The following is a 21,566-nucleotide window of genomic DNA, read 5'->3' as shown; positions in this document are numbered from 1 at the left end:
TTTGGGCCCTTGAGCAAGGCCCTTAGCGCTGCATTGCTCCAGGGGAGGATTGTCTCCTGCTTAGTCTAATCAACTGTATGTCGCTCTGGAATCAAATTTAATTTGATTCTTCCTTTAAAAGCGTCGATGTCAACTGATATTGACAGCTGAACCACCCCCAGTTTCTAATGGTGCACATAGGGTATTTAAAATGTAAAGAAACCAAACACCTGTATCATGCAATCAATATTTGCCTGTCTAACACAGCAGCAAATTTAATGTAAAATCAACTGGAGTACATTGAACTCCAGGATAGTACATATGGTCCCAATATAAACTCGACTTTAAGAATTTTACTATGAATATTCGTAAATACTATATGCTTTATTCCCTATAAATCCCTCAATGGGATGTTCCAGTGAGCATGTTTTTAAACTGCTTCAAACTGATAAAACACATAGACATTAGTATTCATAAATGTAATGTCTAAAGCCTTTTTATAATTATTCTGAAACGTGCAGTGCGCACACCAAGACGCAATTGGGGAAAAGTCATCTAACTGTAACACTGTGTGACACAAGTGACTGTATATTGTACTGGGGTGCATACTTGGTATGGCTCTCTGGATCATATTCGATTTAATTTTCTATTTGTATAGCGGTTTTTACAAAAGGGAATTGTCACAAAGCAGCTTTACAGACACCTGGGCCTAAACTATCAAATGAATATCTTTGTATGTCTGTAGCAGGATGCACACCTAACCAAGAATCATAGTTTTCATAAATAACCAAAAGACAAAAACAACAACAACAACAACAACAACAACAATAATAATAATAATAATAATAATAATAATAATAATAATAATAATAAACCCATCGTCAACAGCCTGGATGCTTGCACTCGTGGCCAGGAGCGACGGGATCAGCTGTGTGTCGGGGCGTGAGCACCGCATCCCCAAAGGCAAAGCAAAACTGACAAGTCGAGAAGCGAGAATGAGGAGGTCGTTTTCAACGCTTACTGTCTAGACTGCAGCGTCGTTATTGTAGCACAACATGTACTATCAAAGCCATTATTTTACCATATCAGTCGTTTTTCGGCCAGGTTAGATACAAAACAAGGCCATGTTAAGAACAGTAAAAACTTAAAACGTTTTGCATCGCCATTCGCAGCCATGCGTTGGTCTCGGCCTAATTGTTGAATACTATGACTGGATGGGTTCCTGATATTTTTTACTTTGCTCAAACTTGCAGTGGGTTCCTTGTGTCGCTTCTAATAATAACAATAACAACAACAAGAACAGCAGCAATTATTCATATTTAGTCAAATACAAGCTACAGCGAACAGTGAGACATAAACGCCTGAATTTATTTTCGGAACAAGTAACCTACTGAATGCAGCAGAATAGACCTGTGTCGATGCTTGTGTGAGCTATTATTGGCTTATTGCCTGTGTTAGCATTATTGTGCTAGCATTGTTGGCTTATTGCCTGTGTTGCATATGTGCTGAAATGTTGTAGTGCTTCCTTGAAATGGCATGTTAAACGTGGCTTTCAAACACTTCAGACCATGGACAGCGGTGACGCGTCACAACACGCCACTGCGTTGAAGCTAATCGTTTGAGTCATTTGTTGAATTTAAACATCTGCGCTCACCGTACTGAGATTCGGCCAAGCAGCTACGCCCTTCCAGGCTAATCATGGGCTCCTTGTTTTGTCCCTCGTTGTTGTTATTTCATGCAAGATAATTCGTATATTTTAATGTTCATCTATTTTTAAGTAGATAATAATCATTCAATGGGATGTACATCATTTGTCCATATTTGAGTAAACTTGCGCTTATGGAACAGGGAACAAGAACTGAATTTGAGTGTCTTGTATCAGTTTTTTTGGGCTACAGCCCAGCAGTAGGATTTAGTGCCTTGAACAATATTGAAGCACACAACTCTCCGCTAAAGCCAACATACGTACCCTATAACCTTAAAATGACACATGTGACCGCCCCCACCCACGCACCCACACACACACGCACACACACACACACACTTCCCTAGCCACCACCCCCACCCCATGTAACACTCAGGTTACTGCTGTCCTGCATTACTACGGGACACAGCCTCGAATTCAAGCAGTGATTAGCCTACGTTTTCCACGGTCCCCAATATAGTGCCCCCAAATAAACCAAGCATTTGATTTGATTACTACTAACTTGACCGGGCTTAGTCTGTAACCCACGACCCTGTACTGTACATTCTGAACGATATTCGGCACCCCAATTCCGTAACGTGTTATCTTACTGGCAAATAGCTACATGTTAAAAAAGTAGTGCTATATGACACCATGGCCGAGACATGCTGCATATAATATTTTTTCTGTCCTTAAACACGAAAGGGCATTGTATATTTGTTTATTGTATTCTTTCCAAACAACTGCAGCCTATTTTAAAATGATAATTTGAGAACGAAGTATTAAGGACCTGCCTCACTGTGGGCTATTGTAATATTGGGCCTACTGTCTCAGGTAAAACCATTTAATTTAGACAATATTTCATTCACTTCGGTGATAGCCAAGGAATTCTTAGGTACCAACGAAAATGTATTCAAATCATATTCAATCAATACACTAATTTGATGACAGGCCTGTTGTCAAACCCAATACTGCTTATTTCAGGTTGATTTGCAATTCATCAACAAACAACACACAACATGTAAATGCATTTGCTAATCCAAATTCGTAGATAGCGTAATCTGACAATGGTATTTATTAAGACAAAACAGGATCTTTGAAGCAACGGAAGCAAGCACAGAAATGACTGCAGTAGTACTATGCAGGCCGGTCGCTGCATTTCCCACGAAAACAGACACCATGGGTATTGCTACAAGCTGAACGTACAAGGCGATTTTCGCAAGGCTTTTTCGAATAGGCTGTAGAAGCATCTTACCTTCACCCCCCAAGTCCAAGGCTGGATTTCTATCTAACAGAAGACGCCGCAAAATAATCCGTCTGTTTGCTACAGTACCGAGAAGAGAGAGTCAAATTTACTGATTGCTCGCGCCGCTGTGTTTCTTCGCTGGCATCGTTGAGCCCGGTGCCCAGTCAAACACACGCCAAATTGCCTCAGTAAATAAAGATATCTATAATCGATGTATAGACGAACTGGAATAACTGTATGCAGGCTACTATTGTGGGGATACGCAGTTGGTATGTAGGCTACCTGCCGGTTTAGTGTTTGACCAGAAATCCAGCCGGCACATCGAATGTCCTACAGAACACACGCTCGCTCTCTCTCTCCGCTTTTAACAATGCTACGGCTGAGACGCGGCTTCATTGCGGAGCATCCCACCTCCGGAGAAGGGGAAGGGAGAGAGAGAGAGAGAGAGAGAGAGAGAGAGAGAGAGAGAGAGAGAGAGAGAGAGAGAGAGAGAGAGAGAGAGAGAGAGAGAGAGAGAGAGAGAGAGAGAGAGAGAGAGAGAGAGAGAGAGAGAGAGAGAGAGAGAGAGAGAGAGAGAGAGAGAGAGAGAGATGGCATAAGGACAGTCGCAGGGGCCAAATGGCCATCACGGTACCATAAGCTAGGCTACATTTGCACAAAAGCATTAGCACTAAATAGCACTAAAGGAACGCAAATTCTGGTTTGGACGGAGCAATAAGTAAAGAAAGGAAAGGAGGTAATTTGTACGTAAATGGCTTGCGCTAAAGGGGAAGACTTCAACAGTTTTAGATTTGACTACTTTCACTGTCAACATGACATCCTACATTGAGGTGAATAACCCATCGCTAGGTATAGTTTCTACTAGGCTATACCTATACTTTTACATATGCCTATAGGCTAGATTTACACAGTTCAGCACAACATAAGGGCATTAATATATAACCTAAAGGAATAGCCAGAGAACGGCCTTCAGGCTGCACCTATATATCTGCAAATTTAATCATTTAGAGTTCTGATATATTTTATAAAAATACAAAATACCTCATGTATTGTTACACTACATTAAGAATAGGTACGGTTTGTTTTTCGAAGCTTGGAGAGGTATTAATTCACGCTCATTAACCTCTGCAATTGATTATATACATTGAAATACTCAAGGATGATCACCTTAAACGCATCAAAACACTTGGAAAACACATTAAGCAGCTTTGCCTATTCTTATTTTTGTGAATTTGAATAGAACAAACAAATAACACCTGAAAGTCGCTCCATACACTGTGCCACGCCATAGACAAATGCCCCATGACATTAGACACCTGCTTCGGTGCATACACAACGGATATGAAATGCACGATAGCATACCGAATGGTCGACCTCGTTATTGTACTAGCCGGAAGGCTTCTTTTATAGCAATATGTCTGCGTAAAAAAAGAAAATGGAAATAAAAAAATAAATAAAAGAATAAACAAAGAAAGCATATTTGTGTGTTCGAGAAACTGGATGTAAAATAATGGGGAAATGCAGTTACTAATGAAGGTGATATTAGCTTTTATGGACTTGATTGATTCGTAACCGATTGCCTAAGATTTCACCAACCGATTTCACCAACCGTTTTTACTGTCCCGCATCGCTCTCACCCAAGAGCTGGAATGAGTAAATTGGTGTAAGAAACGACTTTCAGTTTCTAGAGGAGAAACCCACCCACTCACAGACCCAGCTGTTCGCGTAGGGAGGAGTTTGTCGCGGAAGTGAAACGTTTTCATGCGTATTGCGTAAGGGGCGTTCCTTCTGATCAGATCTTATTTAATGGTTCGGTTGTAGTTTAATATACTAAAGAAACCGTAGCTTGACTGGTCTGGTTTGACTCTTGTATAGGGACAGTCTTTGGGTTTCAGTCATGTCTGGTTCAATCAAGAATGTAGTTATATTCGGGTCCACTGGAATGACGGGATTGGTGACCTTACCACAGGCTGTCGCTGCAGGTACGTTACCGTATGAATATATATTGAAGACACATCGTTTATTATAATCTACAGCTACACAGATACTAAAATATTGTTTGGTAAATGGCCTGTAATTGCCTATGTGCATACATGTTTAAGATGCAGACGTAGTCGAGTTGCAATGTATACGAACAATTGGACTTATGATAGTGTAAGTTAGGCTACGCTATAAGTTGCGGCGCAGGTTTGGTTTTAAATAAAATATAATTTAGCCAACAACAAACTTCGGGCGCATTTTACACTAATAGCATTTTGTAAGAAGCCAGGCAATCGTACGTAAACTTCTGTCTTCTGTATTTCAATGGTGAGCTTTCAGCCCGGTAAAATAACAGCTAACTTATAGCAGCTGCCATCAGACCCAAGTTTTAACTGAATCTGGGTATTCTGGGAATCCCTTTATTTGCATTCTCGATTCTCCTTTTTTTATTTATTTTTTATTTTTTTTGCTGTTCGGATAATATTGTTAGCATTCAGCTACACACACCACTGATATCAAAACATTACATTGACCTATTCGTAACATGCACGTGTAACTTGAAAACGCTTCAATGGCTATACAATATATCGCTAGGTAAATGTTTACTTTTGATTCGCAAAGTAATTTGAGACCTTTGGACACACTAGTTACAATGCGACGTACTGTCTTGTTCAAAAGGAGGCAATCTCTCAACCCTTGCACTCATCTCGTGGGACCTACCAAAAAGCCCTGAGTCACGCATCTGTTTTCTGCTGAGTAACTGTTGCAAGCAGTTAATTACAGTGAGGGCGATAAGTGGCAGTTCTTTATCTCATTTCACCAGGAAGGGCGGTCTCCTTTTGAATTTTAACGAACGCTGTGTTCGAGCATTGTCCCCTCCATATATTGGTTATATTAAAATTCATAATGGTTCTACATATTTAGTCTCATTAAGGCCACTTCTAACATTGCGAAACATTGAATCTTTTTATGGAGCTCATTTTTAAGAAAATCAGTTTGGTAACGCATATACTCTGAACATTTTCTGTGTGCCATGCGCGGCTTTGTATTGTAAAGTGAGTGCTTTATTGCCATGAGTCATGAAATGAGTACTTGAAAATTCTGTCCAAAAATGTTTCATACGTTCCACTATCTGCGCTTTCACATAGACTAACTTCAAAATAAGGGAACTATCTCCTTTACTTACTCTGTTTACTTACTCTGCATTTAAACTTGGTTAGTCTGCGCAGTGTCAGAATCCGGGTAATTTTAAAGCGGTCCTTCTCATGAATATGTACCATTTAAAGTAGACAAATTAATAAAGTGAATAAAAATATTATTTGGATTGGCAGCTCAGCTCCTCATGGGCTGTAGTTTTCTAAAATCATTTTGATTTCAAACACAATTCAAAAGTCCTAGATTAAAGTACTACGTACAATAAAGGGCTAAAGGTGGAGACAGATGGAAAAACAAGTAACAATAGATTTGCTGAGTCAAGGTACAGTGTGAAGAGCTGAGTCTTCAGACTGCGACGGAAATTGCGCAGCATTTTTTAGAGTCATCTACAGTTAGAAACTAATTTTGAGGAAATTATGACAAGAACAGAATAAAGGGATAAGGCAGAAGAAACACAACGGACACTAGTATGCCTGGAGTTCCCGTCCCTGGACTACAGGTTGTAGCATGGGCATTGGCTAGGTCTCTGTTCTCGGTTGGAGCACTGCTCTGAGCGCGTGCATGTTCTCGGTTGTGTGTCTCCAGGCTACAATGTGACAGTACTTGTCAGGGATATCTCCAGGCTTCCTGCAGACCACAAGGCCTCCAGAGTGGTGGTGGGTGACGTCCTGAAAATTGAGGATGTAAAGAAAGCCATGGAGGGCCAGGATGCGGTCATCATCATCCTGGGGACCAGGAATGACCTCAGTGAGTTGGGATGAAGTCCAAAACTCAAAGTGATTTACATTACATCGTACTCATTTAGCATGCACTCAAATCCAGAATGATGGATGACATGTATCCACCAATGACTGTACGTTCATCGGTAAAGCACTAAATTCAAACCGGCTGTCATGAAGCTCTCCACAATGGGTATGGCAGTAGTTAGATAAAGACATGGGGTACATTAGGATTAGAGGACAGGTTTTGAACGAGAAGCTAAAAAGGCACAGGTACCACCATTTTGCTGTTTTTAATCTTAATTGTAATCCAGTTTTGCATGTCATTTAACCTGTATGCAGAGCATTTCATTCAGTTTAATTTCATGTATATGCTGCTTTTTACAAAGTGGTTTTATAGTGGAAATACAATATAAAACAGACCTGAACCCCAAAAAGCAAGATTGAGGTTAAAAAAAACTCTCCAATAGGAAGACATTTTGGGAGGAACTATTCACTGGTTGCAGTGTAATAGTTACAATGGAATTAATAGTAACAGAAATGTAATGAGGGATCTAGCAGAGCAAATGCAAATGTTAAAATGTGTTGGGCAGGTTACAGTCAGAGGTAAATTCAGTTTACAGTGAGAGAAATCAGTAAAGCCAGAGAATGGGCCAGGAGGGCGGGAGGCAGTCACAGGGGAAAGAGGCTGAGAAAAGAGGAGGCTCTTTGCAACATCTGGCTGTGTAAGGTTCCTGACTACTACTTTGAAGGAATCAAATTATACTCCGATTTTCGGATTGCGTCGATGGAGGAATTGTAAATAGCAGCAACACTGTCCCCTCTTTGGCAGAAACCTGAGTTTTGAATAGGCTGTTCATGTACCAAGGAGGAGAAGACTTGTGTGAAGCAAGATTCTCATTCGCATTCAGCCATGATCAGTAGCCTAAGCCACGGAATGTCAAGACTATAATCAGTGATTAGTTAATTCACCAGAGCTACTTTAGAGTTAAGGGATTTTATAGTAATCCAAATTTCAGTATTATTAAGTATTAAGCAATTTTGTTCAATGCACACCACTGAAATAACCAACAATGTAGCAACAACAATCCCCTGTAGACTTAATAATAGATATAATAATCCACCTCATGAAAACCTTGTATTATCGCAAAATGGAAGGATGTAATCCTTATTTCACCACAAGAGGTCAGTAGAGCTTTTGTTTTAGTAGATCATGCTTGTTTTTGCAGGTCCCACAACCATGATGTCAGAAGGAACCAGGAATATCTTGGACACTATGAAAGCTCGTGGGATTCGAAAAGTAGTAGGGTGCATGTCCGGTAAGAGAGAAAATGACCAAAACTCCAAACTGTTTGTTACATGGGAACACACAAATTAAACATGTATGTATTCAAAGCGGCTTGTCTCAATCTTCGAGTCGTATCAATATATTGTGATTTGCCACATTTGGTTATTTTCATCCTGGAAAGACTTCTCAGATGTTTCACACAATCTCATCATCTTATAATTCGTTATGAGAGGTGCGTTCAATCATTTACGCTCTATGATTTAGTTAATGTAATGAATGAATTACAGTAGTACACTATAATTCAATTTATTATGTATTTTGTACCAGTAAACAGTTGGGGAAGTTTAAACATAGCGTATGTGTTATAAATGCTTTAAATGAGAAGTAGTGTTGGAGTGGAAGACTGTAAGTGTTGCCATCTCAACCGATAGGCCAGTGGAGTATGGGCATCCCCCTAGAGCCGGGTTCCTCAATATTTCCACTTATCAGGGAGCTTTTTCTGAGTCATTTACCTCATAATAATTGAGGGCTTCGGGCTTATTTCCCATTTTTCTTCCCTTCTGTTAACTATGTACAGCGTCATTTGACCGTCTACTGGGAAAAGTGCTATACAAATGACATTTAATTTAATTGAGTCGGTATAGACCCGCAAGGCTCAGATTTATATTATTGGGGTGTTCCAACTCCTTTGTGAGTTCAGGTTTCCGTTCTATCCCATGAGGCTGTTCCGTGACTCCCCTCTGCACCTGCCCTCCCCTGTCCCTCCACCAGCCTTCCTTCTGTGGGACCGCGCCAAAGTGCCGCCCCGCCTGGTGCCCGTCACCGAGGACCACGACCGGATGTACGCCTTGCTGAAGTTGTCAGGGCTGGACTACGTTGCGGTGATGCCCCCTCACATCGCTGGTGTGTCCTACGCCCCAGTCAGCACCATGCTTTTCTGCATACATTGGCCCTATATCCCTGGTCCCAGAGAGCCACGGGACCTCCTGGTTTTGAGCGTTTTCTTTGCGCTTAATTGATCAGTGAAAGCTGTTGATCAAAGTAACTCTCACCAGATTTTCCTTTTACAGAGCTTGCTAATTTTGAGGTGAAAATTAAAAAACAGTGGAGATGCTGTGGCTCTTCAGGACTTTATACATAAATCACCACCATATATACACTCACTGAACACTTTATTAGGAACATTTTTACTTTACAATGACTAAGCACTAAAGGGAACACGGGTTAGTTTCTGTGTGTATTTACATTTACATTTTAGTCATTTGGCAGACGCTTTTAATCCAAAGCGACTTACAAGTGCATAGGTTCTACCACAAGTCAAAGCATCACATCCAGAACTAGAAAAATACACCTGGACTGCTGTTCTAAACATATAGTCGTCATCATAAGTGCTTTTTTTTTTTTTTTTTTGGGGGGGGGGGGGTACTCATAATATCTCATAACTACCAAAGCCAAATGCCACATGCATGAGTGACTTCCGTGGTATTCGTTGAGTGACCTGTCTGGGTGAGAGCTCCTTGTGTTCAGGGTGGAGTGAGAGCTCTTGGTAATATCTCCTTGTGTTCAGGGTGGAGTGAGGGCTGTTGGTAATATCTCCTTGTGTTCAGGGTGGAGTGAGGGCTGTTGGTAATATCTCCTTGTGTTCAGGGTGGAGTGAGGGCTCTTGGTAATATCTCCTTGTGTTCAGGGTGGAGTGAGGGCTCTTGGTAATATCTCCTTGTATCCTACAGATGACCAGCCTTTAACTGAGAAGTACTCCGTGACTGAGGGCATGGTGAAGGGACGTGCCATCTCCAAGTTTGATCTGGGCCACTTCTTTGTCAAGTGTCTTTCCACCTCTGACTGGGACAGGAAGACTGTGGGACTTTGCGGACAGTACAGTTAGGAAACTGTATCTAGGAAATAACACCAGTCAAAAGACCTGTTGTGTTGCTGCCTTAGTAAGTCTCCGCTGGTAATTTTAGAATCTACCTAGTTCACAACTAGATACAGCCATCTATTCTGCCCCAGTGTTAATGTAGTGGTACATTATACCTGGTTTTAAATTTTGATATACATTTTTATATGTCCAAATGCACATAAAAACTGCAGAGCTGCATTGCTTTTTGCTGTCCAACTTTCTATTGTACTAACATTGCTTCAACAACTTCATGTGAATGTACTGTGGGCATTAGATACAAATGTTTTCTCATTCTCATTAATAAACTCACAACTATTTTGTCACAAATGTATCTTGCCTATATTTAGATCACAAAAACTTGAAAATCAACAGATTAACGTAGGTATGTGGAATCATGAACTCTACACTTTTAATATAGCTTATGTACTGTATTACCTGCCATCATGGTATGTTTGAATTATTCAGCTCTGCAATATAAAACAGTGAATTTTGAATTTTTTAATCAAACCAATCTGTATCAAACTCAATTTCATAGGTAGACAATAGCGATGGAACTGCCAAATACTGATTTTTGGTATAGCTACGTTTCAGCAGTTGGGGAACTGAAAATTTGCGGGATGCAAAACTTTCTTTTAAACGGATCATTGATCTAAATTTGTTTCCATTTATTTTCCTTGATTAACAAGCATGCAAATAATCTGACTAATCATTTGGTAGGTAACACACAGCTTCTTCACATTATATTTTTGATGTATGTTGGAGTCATTGTCCTGCTTGAAAATCTGCCATGGACTAAGTCTCAGCTTCCTAGTAGAGACAACCATATTTTCTGCCAAAATTTCCAGGTACTTTGTTGAATTAATTGCGCCGTTGATCTTAAAAAGTGCCCCTCGACCACTGACCGCTAAATATCAAGGACCCACCTCTTTTGCCTTTTTGACACCTATGGTTCTTATTATGAGATTACTTAATAAAAAGACATTGAAAAATGTATTGAAATAAAAGTATATAGACTTTGCTATCTTTTAAAATAATATTGATTATCTGTTTATTATACACTATGCAGCCTTTTTTTAAGGGTGCCAATAATTCTTGAACCCACTGTAAATGGACCATGCCATCAACTAAGGGACCTGTCTAAGGCAGCAGGGAATTCGATTATATTTCTTAATATTTGGATCTCAATAGCACCACCATGTGGTTGGTTTGGGCTAAGCCGTTAAGGGCTGGGGCATGGGGCAAAGGGTAGAGTCTTGATCCTCCTGTCAATTGCCTTTGCCAAACGTCATGACATTGGATCGTCAATGTAAAAGTAACATTTTCTCAGTTTGTGAGCTGAAGTGAAAAGCTAAATTTCACGCTTCAGTATGTGCTGATTTGTAATGTTTCCTTCTTGTGCCCAATATCACTTCCCTGGTGGTCTAGTGGTTAGGATTCGGCGCTCTCACCGCCGCGGCCCGGGTTCGATTCCCGGTCAGGGAATGTTTGTTTTATAATTCTGTTATTTTTTTAACACGAGAAAACTTAACTACTACCCACGATGTAAAATGGAACCGTTTCATAAGTATTGATGAAGGACAGTATGAAAAAATATTGATTAAAATCAACAAGTCTAGTTAACTGTTGTTCACATCACAGTGGGTTAAAATAAATAATGTGAATAAATTGCAAAGTGTCTTATTTCCTGGAGTTCCATTCTATCAGTACATTCTATCTGACAGCATTGTGAAATGTATGGCTACTTCAAAGATTTGATTATACCGTCATTACCTATACCCAACATGTTAAAATGCATAGGTTCATAGGGAGCCCACATGAAATAAAGTATGATGTTTTCTGATATTGCTTAAAGTGTAACTTCGGGGGTGGAGATGCTAGGCTAGCCTATATCCTGTCACAGCATGAATCAAATGCATATATGGGTGAATCACCTGCTGAAAATAATGAATCAACGCTGAAAACGTGAATCACCTGCTGAAAATAATTCTATCGTAGCAGGGAGTGTTTAAAATCATTTTAGATAATGAATCCCTTACAAAAAGAAAAGCTGTAGGCTACACGTGAAATCTAAATGAAAAGTATGAAGATGGGATCAAACCAGGGATTGTAAATGCCGAAAGGTTAGATTTAAAGGTACAATGGGTAAGATTTCTGTGTTAAAACATTGTTACAAGACCATTTTAAATCCCTTCCTATCATTGAAAAAGGCTCACTAACATGTTGACTCACCCTCTGCTCTGCCTGTCTTTATAGTCCTTAAATTCGGGTTTCAAAGTATACAGATGACGGCCCGACACAAATTGGTTCTAAATGCCACAGCCAATGGCGTTTCAACGTCAGCGCTTTTACAGAGAAGGTGGAGGGATAAACAGTGTTGTGGTTTGAAGGTGTTTGTTGCTGCTACATTACATTACAAGGCATTTAGCAGACGCTCTTATCCAGAGCGACGTACAACGACGTACGTACGACGTAGTCTCTTGACCGTTAGAAGTTCGAAATAATCTATTGTACCTTTAATCCAGTTTAGTCTTCACACCTGTGGAGAATATAAAATGGTCCGGATTCTTCATGGTAAGGAGTTTACACGGCTCATGTCACGGCTCAGCCGTGAAAACTCCTTACCAATTAAATAATTTACTTTCTGAAAGGATGTGCTAATCTTCGTTTTTGTCACAGCATTTTCTAAACACGCTATCCTCATACCGCAAACAGTAGGCTACCCGACCCGCAAATGTATATATTAATTTAGCCTACACAGCGGAAGTTATATTGGAAATACCGACCGAGAAATAAGTGCATAACATGACACAATAATTTTCTGAATATTCTAACCAGTAGCAAATGAAAAGGTACGGTCTCAGTTATAAAAGTAAGAGCCCAAACACGCGGTTGGTCGGCACAATGTTAAAATGTAATAGTTGGAATAAAGCAAACAATAAAAAACGTCAAGGGGGAGGGGGCCGCTGGCATTGAGCCAGCATCTTGTGATCTTCACATCGTTCCGATGACGAGTTTTGAAAAGGTATAAAGATTGGAATGACCAAGAGATGTTTAGCTAAAAAAGCATTAAGTTCTGTCTTGTGAATTGCTCTTGTGGACCAGAATAGTATTGCTATAAAAACGTATTATCCACCAGCCCCGGACTTTGACTCTTTTCCCGAGACCTGTTAGTGAGCATGACGCGCCTGAGACTCAAATTGTTTCTTTATGTTTAGTTTGATCTAAAGAGGTGACTATAGTCACTATAGTCTTCTGTTATAATTACTTACACGATTACTTGAAATAACGTCCGCCATGTAAACACATTTGAAGGCTTGCGGGTCAGCGCCTGCGACCAGAACGAAGATCGCTTGCATGCACATCTGCCGGAATAGGTTGGGAGTTTTCACGGTAAAAAATAAATTGTATGTCATTAGCTGGGATTGTGTTGGAGAGCGAAACAGTTAAAAATAAAATGATATGCGTTGGTGATTTTTCTAAAAAGAATAGGCTATCTATATGTAGCCAGCTAGCTAATCAGCATATCTTTTTGCATGTTTTGAAACCGTGATAACATAAATTGTCTCATTTCTCAGGTGGAAAATGTGTTCGCCTAGCCTGTCACAAATAGCTACCTACGCCCACTAGCTTGCTTTACGAAAAGATTACAACTTTGTTACAGCTGCGAAGAACACGTGTACATATGAAATTACTGTCTTTCTGGGTGTTTTAGCCATGCAATGCATGCATCTTATTGATAACTAACAGTTTGTTAGTTGACCGTTTCTTCATTAGATCGGATCAGATTAGATCAGGCATTTACGAGGTTGTGTAATTCATAGTACATAGGCTAATGTGCTTCTCATAACCTGATAAACATTATACTATATAACATAGCCTATATTGAACATGTTATGATATGAAATTTAGTCTTTGCGTCGATCAAATAATACCTACTGCTTTCTCTTAGATAGGTGATGATAGGTGAGGTTCACAATGTAACCAACCGTTACGTTCATTATAGCGTTGTGGCGGGTTCAGTGAAGGTTCGCGTGCCTACGTCCGTGCGTTTACCGAAAGTTTAGATTCACCTCAGCCTTATGTGAGGAAGCTTATGTGTAGTGTTGATGCAAGAACTGCAATCCCCCACAATGCATAGCCGCGCATGCGCAGTGTGTTCGGCGTCCGACTTGAATTGCAGGCGGGAAGGAAAACGAACAGATGAAATGTCGTTTGCTTAGTATCATTATGCGTCTAACTTCTTATACTGGTTTTTACACTGCATTATTTATTTTTCAATATTAATGTTTTATCCGACGCCGTTCACAGTCATTGGATCTGTTTTTATAACCAGGAATCTGGTTATTTAGCCAACCGTTCAAGTACTAATAAGGATACCAATCCAATCTTCATGCACTGGTGGTGAGTAAGTTAGCTGAATGTCGTACACTAGCCGCAACGTTAGAGTAACGTTAACTTATAATAATTTATATCATGACCGAACTCGCTAAAACTATGCATGATGTTACAACCATCGTTCGACCAATGTAGGAACTGTTACGTTAGTTAACCTAGCTAGCTATGTAACCCAGCTCTGTGCAACAATTGAAGATGACGATGTAGTTAACGCAGCTAGATAGCTTGCTAGCCTGTTTACTTTCTAGCTACGTTAGTTGCTTGTTAGCCAGCGAACGTTATTTAGCGAGAACTCTGGTTCAAACTCGTTTAGCTATTTAGAATTTTATCAAGTTTTGTGTTCGTTTCCCAATAACTACAAGGTGGTGTGGTGTTTGTGCGAAGCAAGTATAGCAGGTTTGCTATCAATTCCTTATTTCAGTTTTACGTAATAATATAAACATCCCCTTGTGTTCTGGGATCGATGGGGGGATATATGCGGAACACAGAACCTTAAGGTGCACACAACTAGTGTTCCTCGCGAGACTAATACTTTTCCCAATGCCTGTGTAATGTTTAAAATCTTTTGTTTGATTTGATTCATACTGTACACTACTGCACTCTTTAGACATAATTCCAAATGATATTATAGAGTACGTGATTCTGGGTAACCATGCTACTGTCAGGTAGGCTAACACAGGCATTTCTTGTTAAAATGCACTGTTTATTTTCTCGAGTTGAGTGCAACAATAATCTTACCCCATAAATTATTCCATCAATTATTATTTTTTACTTTTTTTTTTTTACAGTGAGTTAATGAACTTGAATATATGAGTGTGTTGGCAGAAAAACCTACATTTGTGATAATATTTCTAATACAATTGATTAATTGGGGAGTATATTTGTTGGAGGCATACTATACTTATTTATACGCTATTGTACGCTAATAAAATGAAATAACTTAATTAATTTCAGTTCGTTTTGCGAATTGATGCTGGTTTGTTACAACTTTCATTACCTAAGCGCTTTTATGGTATTTGTCACCAGCTTTATTCTCAAGATGTACAATCCAATGATTTCATGTCTGTGACCTTGGAATTGGGTGTATTGACACTGGCGGAGTATCCGTGTGATCTCTGAAGATTTGCACAGATTTCATGTGATTGGGTGATTTCATGCTGACTGCACGGGCCCTCAGCATCATGTCCGCCCTAATTCTGCGTCCCGTTCCCCCCAAGGTTGAGAATGACGGGCAAGGGCCTGAAACGCAAGCTCCTGGAGGGTCCTGAAGGGGGCGCCGTTGTGTACGAGAGCCAGCGGCAGTTGGTGCTGGACATCTCTCTGGACAAGTTCCAGCACTGTGGAATGCTGGCCGAGCCCAGCCTCCTACGATCGGTGCTCATCGGCAACACCCTGCGGCAGATCCAGGAGGAGATCCGTCTGGAGGTCGCGATGGGCCAAGTCCCGGGGGCCCGTCCCCTAGGAGAGGCCCCCCTCGGGAGCCGCCCGGCGGGCCGGGAGGACGCAGGCGAGGACTGGACAGCCCTGTCCTCGGAGGAGGACTTCTCCTTGTCTTCGGCCGTCTCCTCCATCCTCAAGGACCTGGACACGGTCATCGACGGCGGCCCAGGGGGCGGGCGCACGCCCCTGGGGTCCATCGAAAACCTGCAGGAGGGCGGGGCGGGGCCGCGGCGGGCGGGGCCGCGGGGGGAGGCCGCCGTCTTCGGGAGCCTGGAGGTCATGCGCTCCAGCTACCTGCGCGACGTGGCGCTGGACGACCTCTTCCTGGACATCGACACGTCGGCGTGCGAGCGGGACCTGCCGGGCCTGCCCTCTCCCGCCGGCTCGCCGTACGGCCACGGCCTCAGCGCACGCGACGGCAGCGACCTGGAGCACATCATGGAGATACTGGTGCGCTCCTGAGACTTTCACTTCTAATCATCATTACAAGACGTGAGAACTGGACAAGACTGAAAAGGGCACAAATGCGTTCAGGTCGTCTTGTTGAAAATAAGAAGTAATGCAATATATGATATATGCAGGTATTTAGAAGCAGAGCAATTAATGTATGCAAGGTTTGGATAAGTGAAAAATATGAATTTACTCTTATACTGGTATAACCTACATAATTTTTTATATATGAGATGTTTAGGGATAGCAATCGTGTGCCTTTTAAGACCTGTAGTTAGTATTTTGGCAGTTGGTTCCTTATTCCTTGCTAAAGAGGCTTTATTTAAGATGGATCATGGATTCTTCAGTACGAATGTGGTGAGCTTTCTGAATCAAACGTAGAACAGAGACTGAATATTCAAAGTGTCTCTGTCATCAGGATGTTTGTTTGTGGACGTGGTTGTGTCAGGGTCTCAAGAAAGATTCTTTGTTGGCTGCACAGGAAGAAAAATGGCGAAAAACTAGACTTGTCTTCTGTGAAGATTTAGGCTCTGCATTTGACCCGTGACATTTCTGTTGACCATAGAAAAAATGAAACGTACTGAAATAGGGTAAAAATATTATGGAGATATTTGAACCCTTCACGCTATATGTACAAATTATTGCCAGTTTAACATACTGCTGTGGATGCATGAATACAGCCGTGAAATATATTTATTGTTATATTTTCACAGTATATTGCAGTATATGGCCTTTGAGTGAGGAGGCTGGCCCTGCTTTCAGATGCCACCCGCTTCTGTGAGTGCAGTTTGGGCAGTGGCCAAATACAGCAGCCACTACTCTGTTTACAAGAGCCCTCCTCTCCCTTCCTGTAGAGTGCAGTCTGCAAAATTTTTTTAATCCAATCTGTCCAATCTCAAATTGAACACCTCCCCCTGCTTCAACTTCTCTGATGTTGAGACACTTAATATTAGTCTATATATAAGTCCAGTATTTTAATCAATGCGATTATCTCAGATGGTAACACCTACCTCATTTGCACCTTCCATACCCTCTTGCCACTGACATCAGCCAGCAGGGCTGAGTCACACAGCTGCATAAAGATCTAAGTTTCTCTCACTCCTTGTTGGTGTGCAACTGGTGAACCCCCCCCTCCCCCCTTTAAAAGTGGGTGTTCCCTGAATGGGCCTGGGAACATGGCCAGTTTTGGTGGGTGTGTCACTGGTCTCTCTCCAGGGCAGTTTTCTTTGTATTAGGCCAGGGATACAAATTGATACTAGCATTCGTTTCTTTTCACTGGCTAGCCATTATTTAAGTCGATGGTGTGTGTTTGGCACACGTCAATTCCATTCTGAAATGGCCGTTTTATTTCGTTTGTGCTCTCTAACCTTGGCTTTGGCTCATATTTGCATAAAAACGGTTGTGTTTGAGTTGCGGTGTGTTCTGTATTATTAATGCCGAGGCTTCCAATTATAACTGTTCGGCTTCAGTTTCATCCCGTTCAATTTGCACTTTGTACGGACATTTCTTCTGCGGCTTTGCAAATGTCTCAATATAATGGTTCACATACCACGTTGGACTAGAAAGCCAGTGTCGTTTCCAGTTCGGCCATGTTGAAGTACCGCTTTTCTTTCTCAACAATGTCATTGGCTGATTAGTCAGTTTCTATTAATACGAGGGGAAAAATGTTAATATGAATATGTAACATTTTGGTTTTATGTCACGCTGTGCTATTTATAAGCAACATTGTCACATTTTAGAGCATAAATGGTATGTGATCTGTATTTTTATGGGTAACTTGGTACAGATGGCAATGTAATGAAAATCTGACTATTTTAAATGTAGTTATTTTGAAAATGGCACATTTATTTGAAACCTCTGCAATGTTACTTTACACTGCTAAGCATGACTTTCTACATGTTTAGATGAAGTTAATTTGTAATTATTTATTACACTGACTGATAATGTTTGAGATTTAAATTATTTTGTGCAACTAAACACCTCTTTTTGACATGCTCACAAGAGCAGATGGAAAATGTTGCGCCTTCACAGGAGAATGGGGAAAGTATGAAGTTACGGTGAAGTATGTTGTCTATGCAAACACTACAAAGTGTTAAAATGCTCCTGTTGTAATAACTTTTGTAATTAAAATCATGTACACTGAATAAGCTGTATGAATTGTGATCTTTTTGACGGATGTGGTGGAAGGGTGAGCTCAGTGCTGGGAGATTTAATGCTGGGAAAAAATCTAACTGTACTATCCATTGACATTTATTTTACTTGTAGCAGATTAAGTTCCTAATTAATTTTGAGGCCGATAGAGTCGTTCCTCAAGACCCGGTCTATCATAATGGCATCGCATTTTACCTCCATCAGCGTGGCGTAACAACAACCGCGGCTCAACTGCACTATATAAAGGAAAATAAATTGGGAGGGACAACAGCCATTTCGCTATGGCAGTCACATCAAATATAGAGGGACCGAAAGCACAAAGATCCCACGGTAAAAGCATAGACTAGAAAGCATCGAGATATACGTATATGAGAGGGTAAAAGCCAGCGGATGGCCGGGTCACGTGCTTGCAAAACTTTCACTGGGGCATCCGGCGGCTGCGACAGATTTTAAATGATGTGCCGACGCCGCCCACCCGGCGCATCGCAGGCGTGCAAATTTTATTTTTTTCTTAACTTTTATTTGTAATGGGTAAGTTGACTGAGCACGCATTCTCTTTGGTAGCAACGTCCTGTTAATGCACCCCCAAGTAGCCTAACGTGCATGTCTTTGAATGGTGCGAGGAAACCGGTATTCCCGGAGGAAACCCACACAGACGCCCCCTCCCCCCACTATTTCAGTTAAAACTACAAACACCATCGCCATAGTAGACTTATGACCTCATTCCTACCCCATGGATACATTAAACCACTACTATTTAAAGTTCTCACACCACCTACCCGTAGACCTGTGTGTGTAACAACCGCCTTCAGGTTTGTCAGTTTACAAGAAAGTTAAACATTTACAGATGAAGCTTGCGTCTATATTCACTTTCCTTGTAGACTCTCCCCATATTAGATCAACTAACTGCTTGTATATATGCCTCAATTAGAAACTGAAGGATGACCATTGAAATACAAGCTTAAATCCCTGCTTGGCGGAGACAAACTGGTGGCCCCAATTCTGTTATATTGAGACAATCAACAGTGCACGTCGCTGCAATTACATTACATTACATTACTGCACAAATTCACACCAGTGCCTCATGGTGGCAGTAAAAGCTAGTTCATAGGCAATCACTGTGGTTCAAGAGCACATTACATGTGATTTTTGGCCTGCTGTTTCGCACAAAATAGTAGAATGACAATTATTTTGGGTTAATGGTTGGAATTTATATAGCGCCTTTATCCAAAGTGCTGTACACAGTTGAGGCTTCTTATTCACCCATTCATTCACCCACCAACGGTGACCGGCTGCCATGCAACGCACTGACCAGCTCATCAGGAGCAATTGGGGGGTAGGGGTCTTGCTCAGGGACACTTTGACACACCCAGGGCGGGTTCGAACTGGCAGCTCTCCAACTGCCAGATGACCGCTCTTACCACCTGAGCCAACGTCGCTTACAATCATTACAAAGTCAATGTTCAATCAATTTAACATCTAACATAACACATGGGGTACAGTGCTAGATATTTTTCCATGCTAAGAAAGTAGGGGAAAAAAAAGTAGATCCTTATTGATCTTCAAAAAATAACAGCTCAACTACAGTAGCAATGATTGCAGTATTACTGCAGTTATAATGCAGTTTCACGACTTAATTTGCAGTATGCATGTAGTAGAACTCTTTTTTCCCTGCATTTAACTGCATTGTACTTCAGTTAAACTACAGTATTGTTTTGCAGTAGCTGCAGTCATTTTTGGAAGGGTAGCCATACTGTTAACCTTGGTAAGGTACACTGCGTAAATAATTCCATATATCATAGTTCTTTTTCAAGTGACATTTGCCCTTTTACTTCACCCCATGACTGGGTGTTGTCCTACAGTGTAAACTCACATACAGCTTTGTTTTTCCTGTTTGGATGCTTCCAACATTGTTTCCATTTTTTAAAAATGAGTTCATAAAAGTCTTTATTAAACATAACCCAAACTTGCAATTTATTTGCAAAATGTAACTAAATACATTCAATACACCATTAATAAGTCTATTTACAATGGTTCATTGAATTAATTCATTTTGAATTACATTAATGGCATTTGTATGTTGGCATTGTGATATTTAGTCAGTGAGTAGGTTTCAGTCCATTTTGAATTTTCCCCGGCAGATTTTCCTTCGGTCAGATTGAGGTCAGTTAAGTGGAAGTTTAATCCATTTGTACTCATGTACAAAATAATTACTTTAAGGAAATGACACGTGTTTTCTGTTCACCCACACTTTTCCAGTACTTCAGCATTGCAAAGGCTACTAAACCTGTTCTAAAACCACAATGAACAAAATCATTTGGCTAATACATACAGTGCATAACTTACATTTGCATGACCTAACTTGTTCCAAACATAAACTGACTACACCCTTCTTTTTTGATCAAACTATGGACTGAACAACAAACAACAAAAAATAGAACTTAAATAACATAAACCTTTAACACAGTATAAAGCACAATGCTGGACTGAATTCAGCTATAATGACACATGGTCATAAAACCTATATGTGCTTTATGATGGAAATGGTCCGACAGGAACCAATGGACCATCAAATGCAGAAAGAAATAAAATGGTAATCCATTTTAAAGTGCATTTTGCACATACATGCATTTAAATAAAATCCTACGTTTATGTAACGTTACAACCAATGAGATGACGCACAAATAATCTGACAAAAACAATGTCTTCATCTCACACCAATCTACCAAAGCCCAAAGTATAAACTATGAAGGGATTATTATTATGTTTCGAGTACAATTAATGTTAACATTATGAAAACAAACAAGAATGGACCTTGTTTGGCCTGCAGAACACGCCCAATTGTTTGGTGCTGCATGTCTTCCAGTCCATCTTTTACAGTTGTTATTTTGGAAGATTAAAGGCACAATAGGTAAGGTTTTTGTGTTAAAACATTGTTACAAGACCATTGTAAATCCCTTCCAGGCATTGAAAAAGGCTCAACGACACATTGACTCCCCTTCTGCCTGTGTTTATAGGCAGAAGGTGGGGGGGGGGGGGTTCAATGTCAGCGCGTTCACAGAGAAGGGTGAGGGATAAATATTATTGTGGTTTGAGGGTGTTTGTTCCTGCAAGTCCGAAATTACCTTTTGTACCTTTAAAGGCATACATATAGCTTCAGATGTATATGCGTTACCCTT

The 21,566-nt window shown here is 40.7% G+C and overlaps 2 protein-coding genes and 1 non-coding gene across 3 annotated transcripts; all 3 read left to right on the top strand.

Annotated features, from left to right (window-relative positions):
* The first annotated feature begins 4,716 nt into the window (after positions 1-4,716).
* blvrb (biliverdin reductase B) lies at positions 4,717-10,278 on the top strand. Its single transcript, XM_061218253.1, has 5 exons — positions 4,717-4,891; positions 6,630-6,791; positions 7,993-8,082; positions 8,823-8,954; positions 9,782-10,278. Exons 1-5 carry the CDS (start codon positions 4,807-4,809, stop codon positions 9,934-9,936), a joined length of 624 nt encoding a protein of 207 aa, XP_061074237.1. The 5' UTR covers positions 4,717-4,806; the 3' UTR covers positions 9,937-10,278.
* A 1,083-nt stretch (positions 10,279-11,361) lies between these two features.
* Positions 11,362-11,433, top strand: trnae-cuc (transfer RNA glutamic acid (anticodon CUC)). The gene has a single exon. It is a non-coding gene; the product is annotated as a tRNA-Glu (tRNA).
* A 2,711-nt stretch (positions 11,434-14,144) lies between these two features.
* Positions 14,145-16,248, top strand: sertad3 (SERTA domain containing 3). The gene is made up of 2 exons (XM_061218239.1): positions 14,145-14,352; positions 15,564-16,248. Exons 1-2 carry the CDS (start codon positions 14,342-14,344, stop codon positions 16,246-16,248), a joined length of 696 nt encoding a protein of 231 aa, XP_061074223.1. The 5' UTR covers positions 14,145-14,341.
* The last annotated feature ends 5,318 nt before the right edge of the window (positions 16,249-21,566 follow it).

This window comes from Conger conger, chromosome 13 (genome assembly GCF_963514075.1).
Source record: "Conger conger chromosome 13, fConCon1.1, whole genome shotgun sequence".
NCBI lineage: Eukaryota > Metazoa > Chordata > Actinopteri > Anguilliformes > Congridae > Conger > Conger conger.
The sequence above is the reverse complement of the archived record's forward strand: the minus strand, read 5'-3'. Positions and strand labels throughout refer to the sequence as shown.

Coding starts and splice junctions, on each gene's coding strand:
- blvrb (XM_061218253.1), top strand. CDS start 4,807: ATGTCTGGTTCAATCAAGAATGTAGTTATATTCGGGTCCACTGGAATG. Junction 4,892..6,629: donor ACCACAGGCTGTCGCTGCAG/GTACGTTACCGT, acceptor GTGTGTCTCCAG/GCTACAATGTGACAGTACTT. Junction 8,083..8,822: donor AGTAGTAGGGTGCATGTCCG/GTAAGAGAGAAA, acceptor TCCCTCCACCAG/CCTTCCTTCTGTGGGACCGC.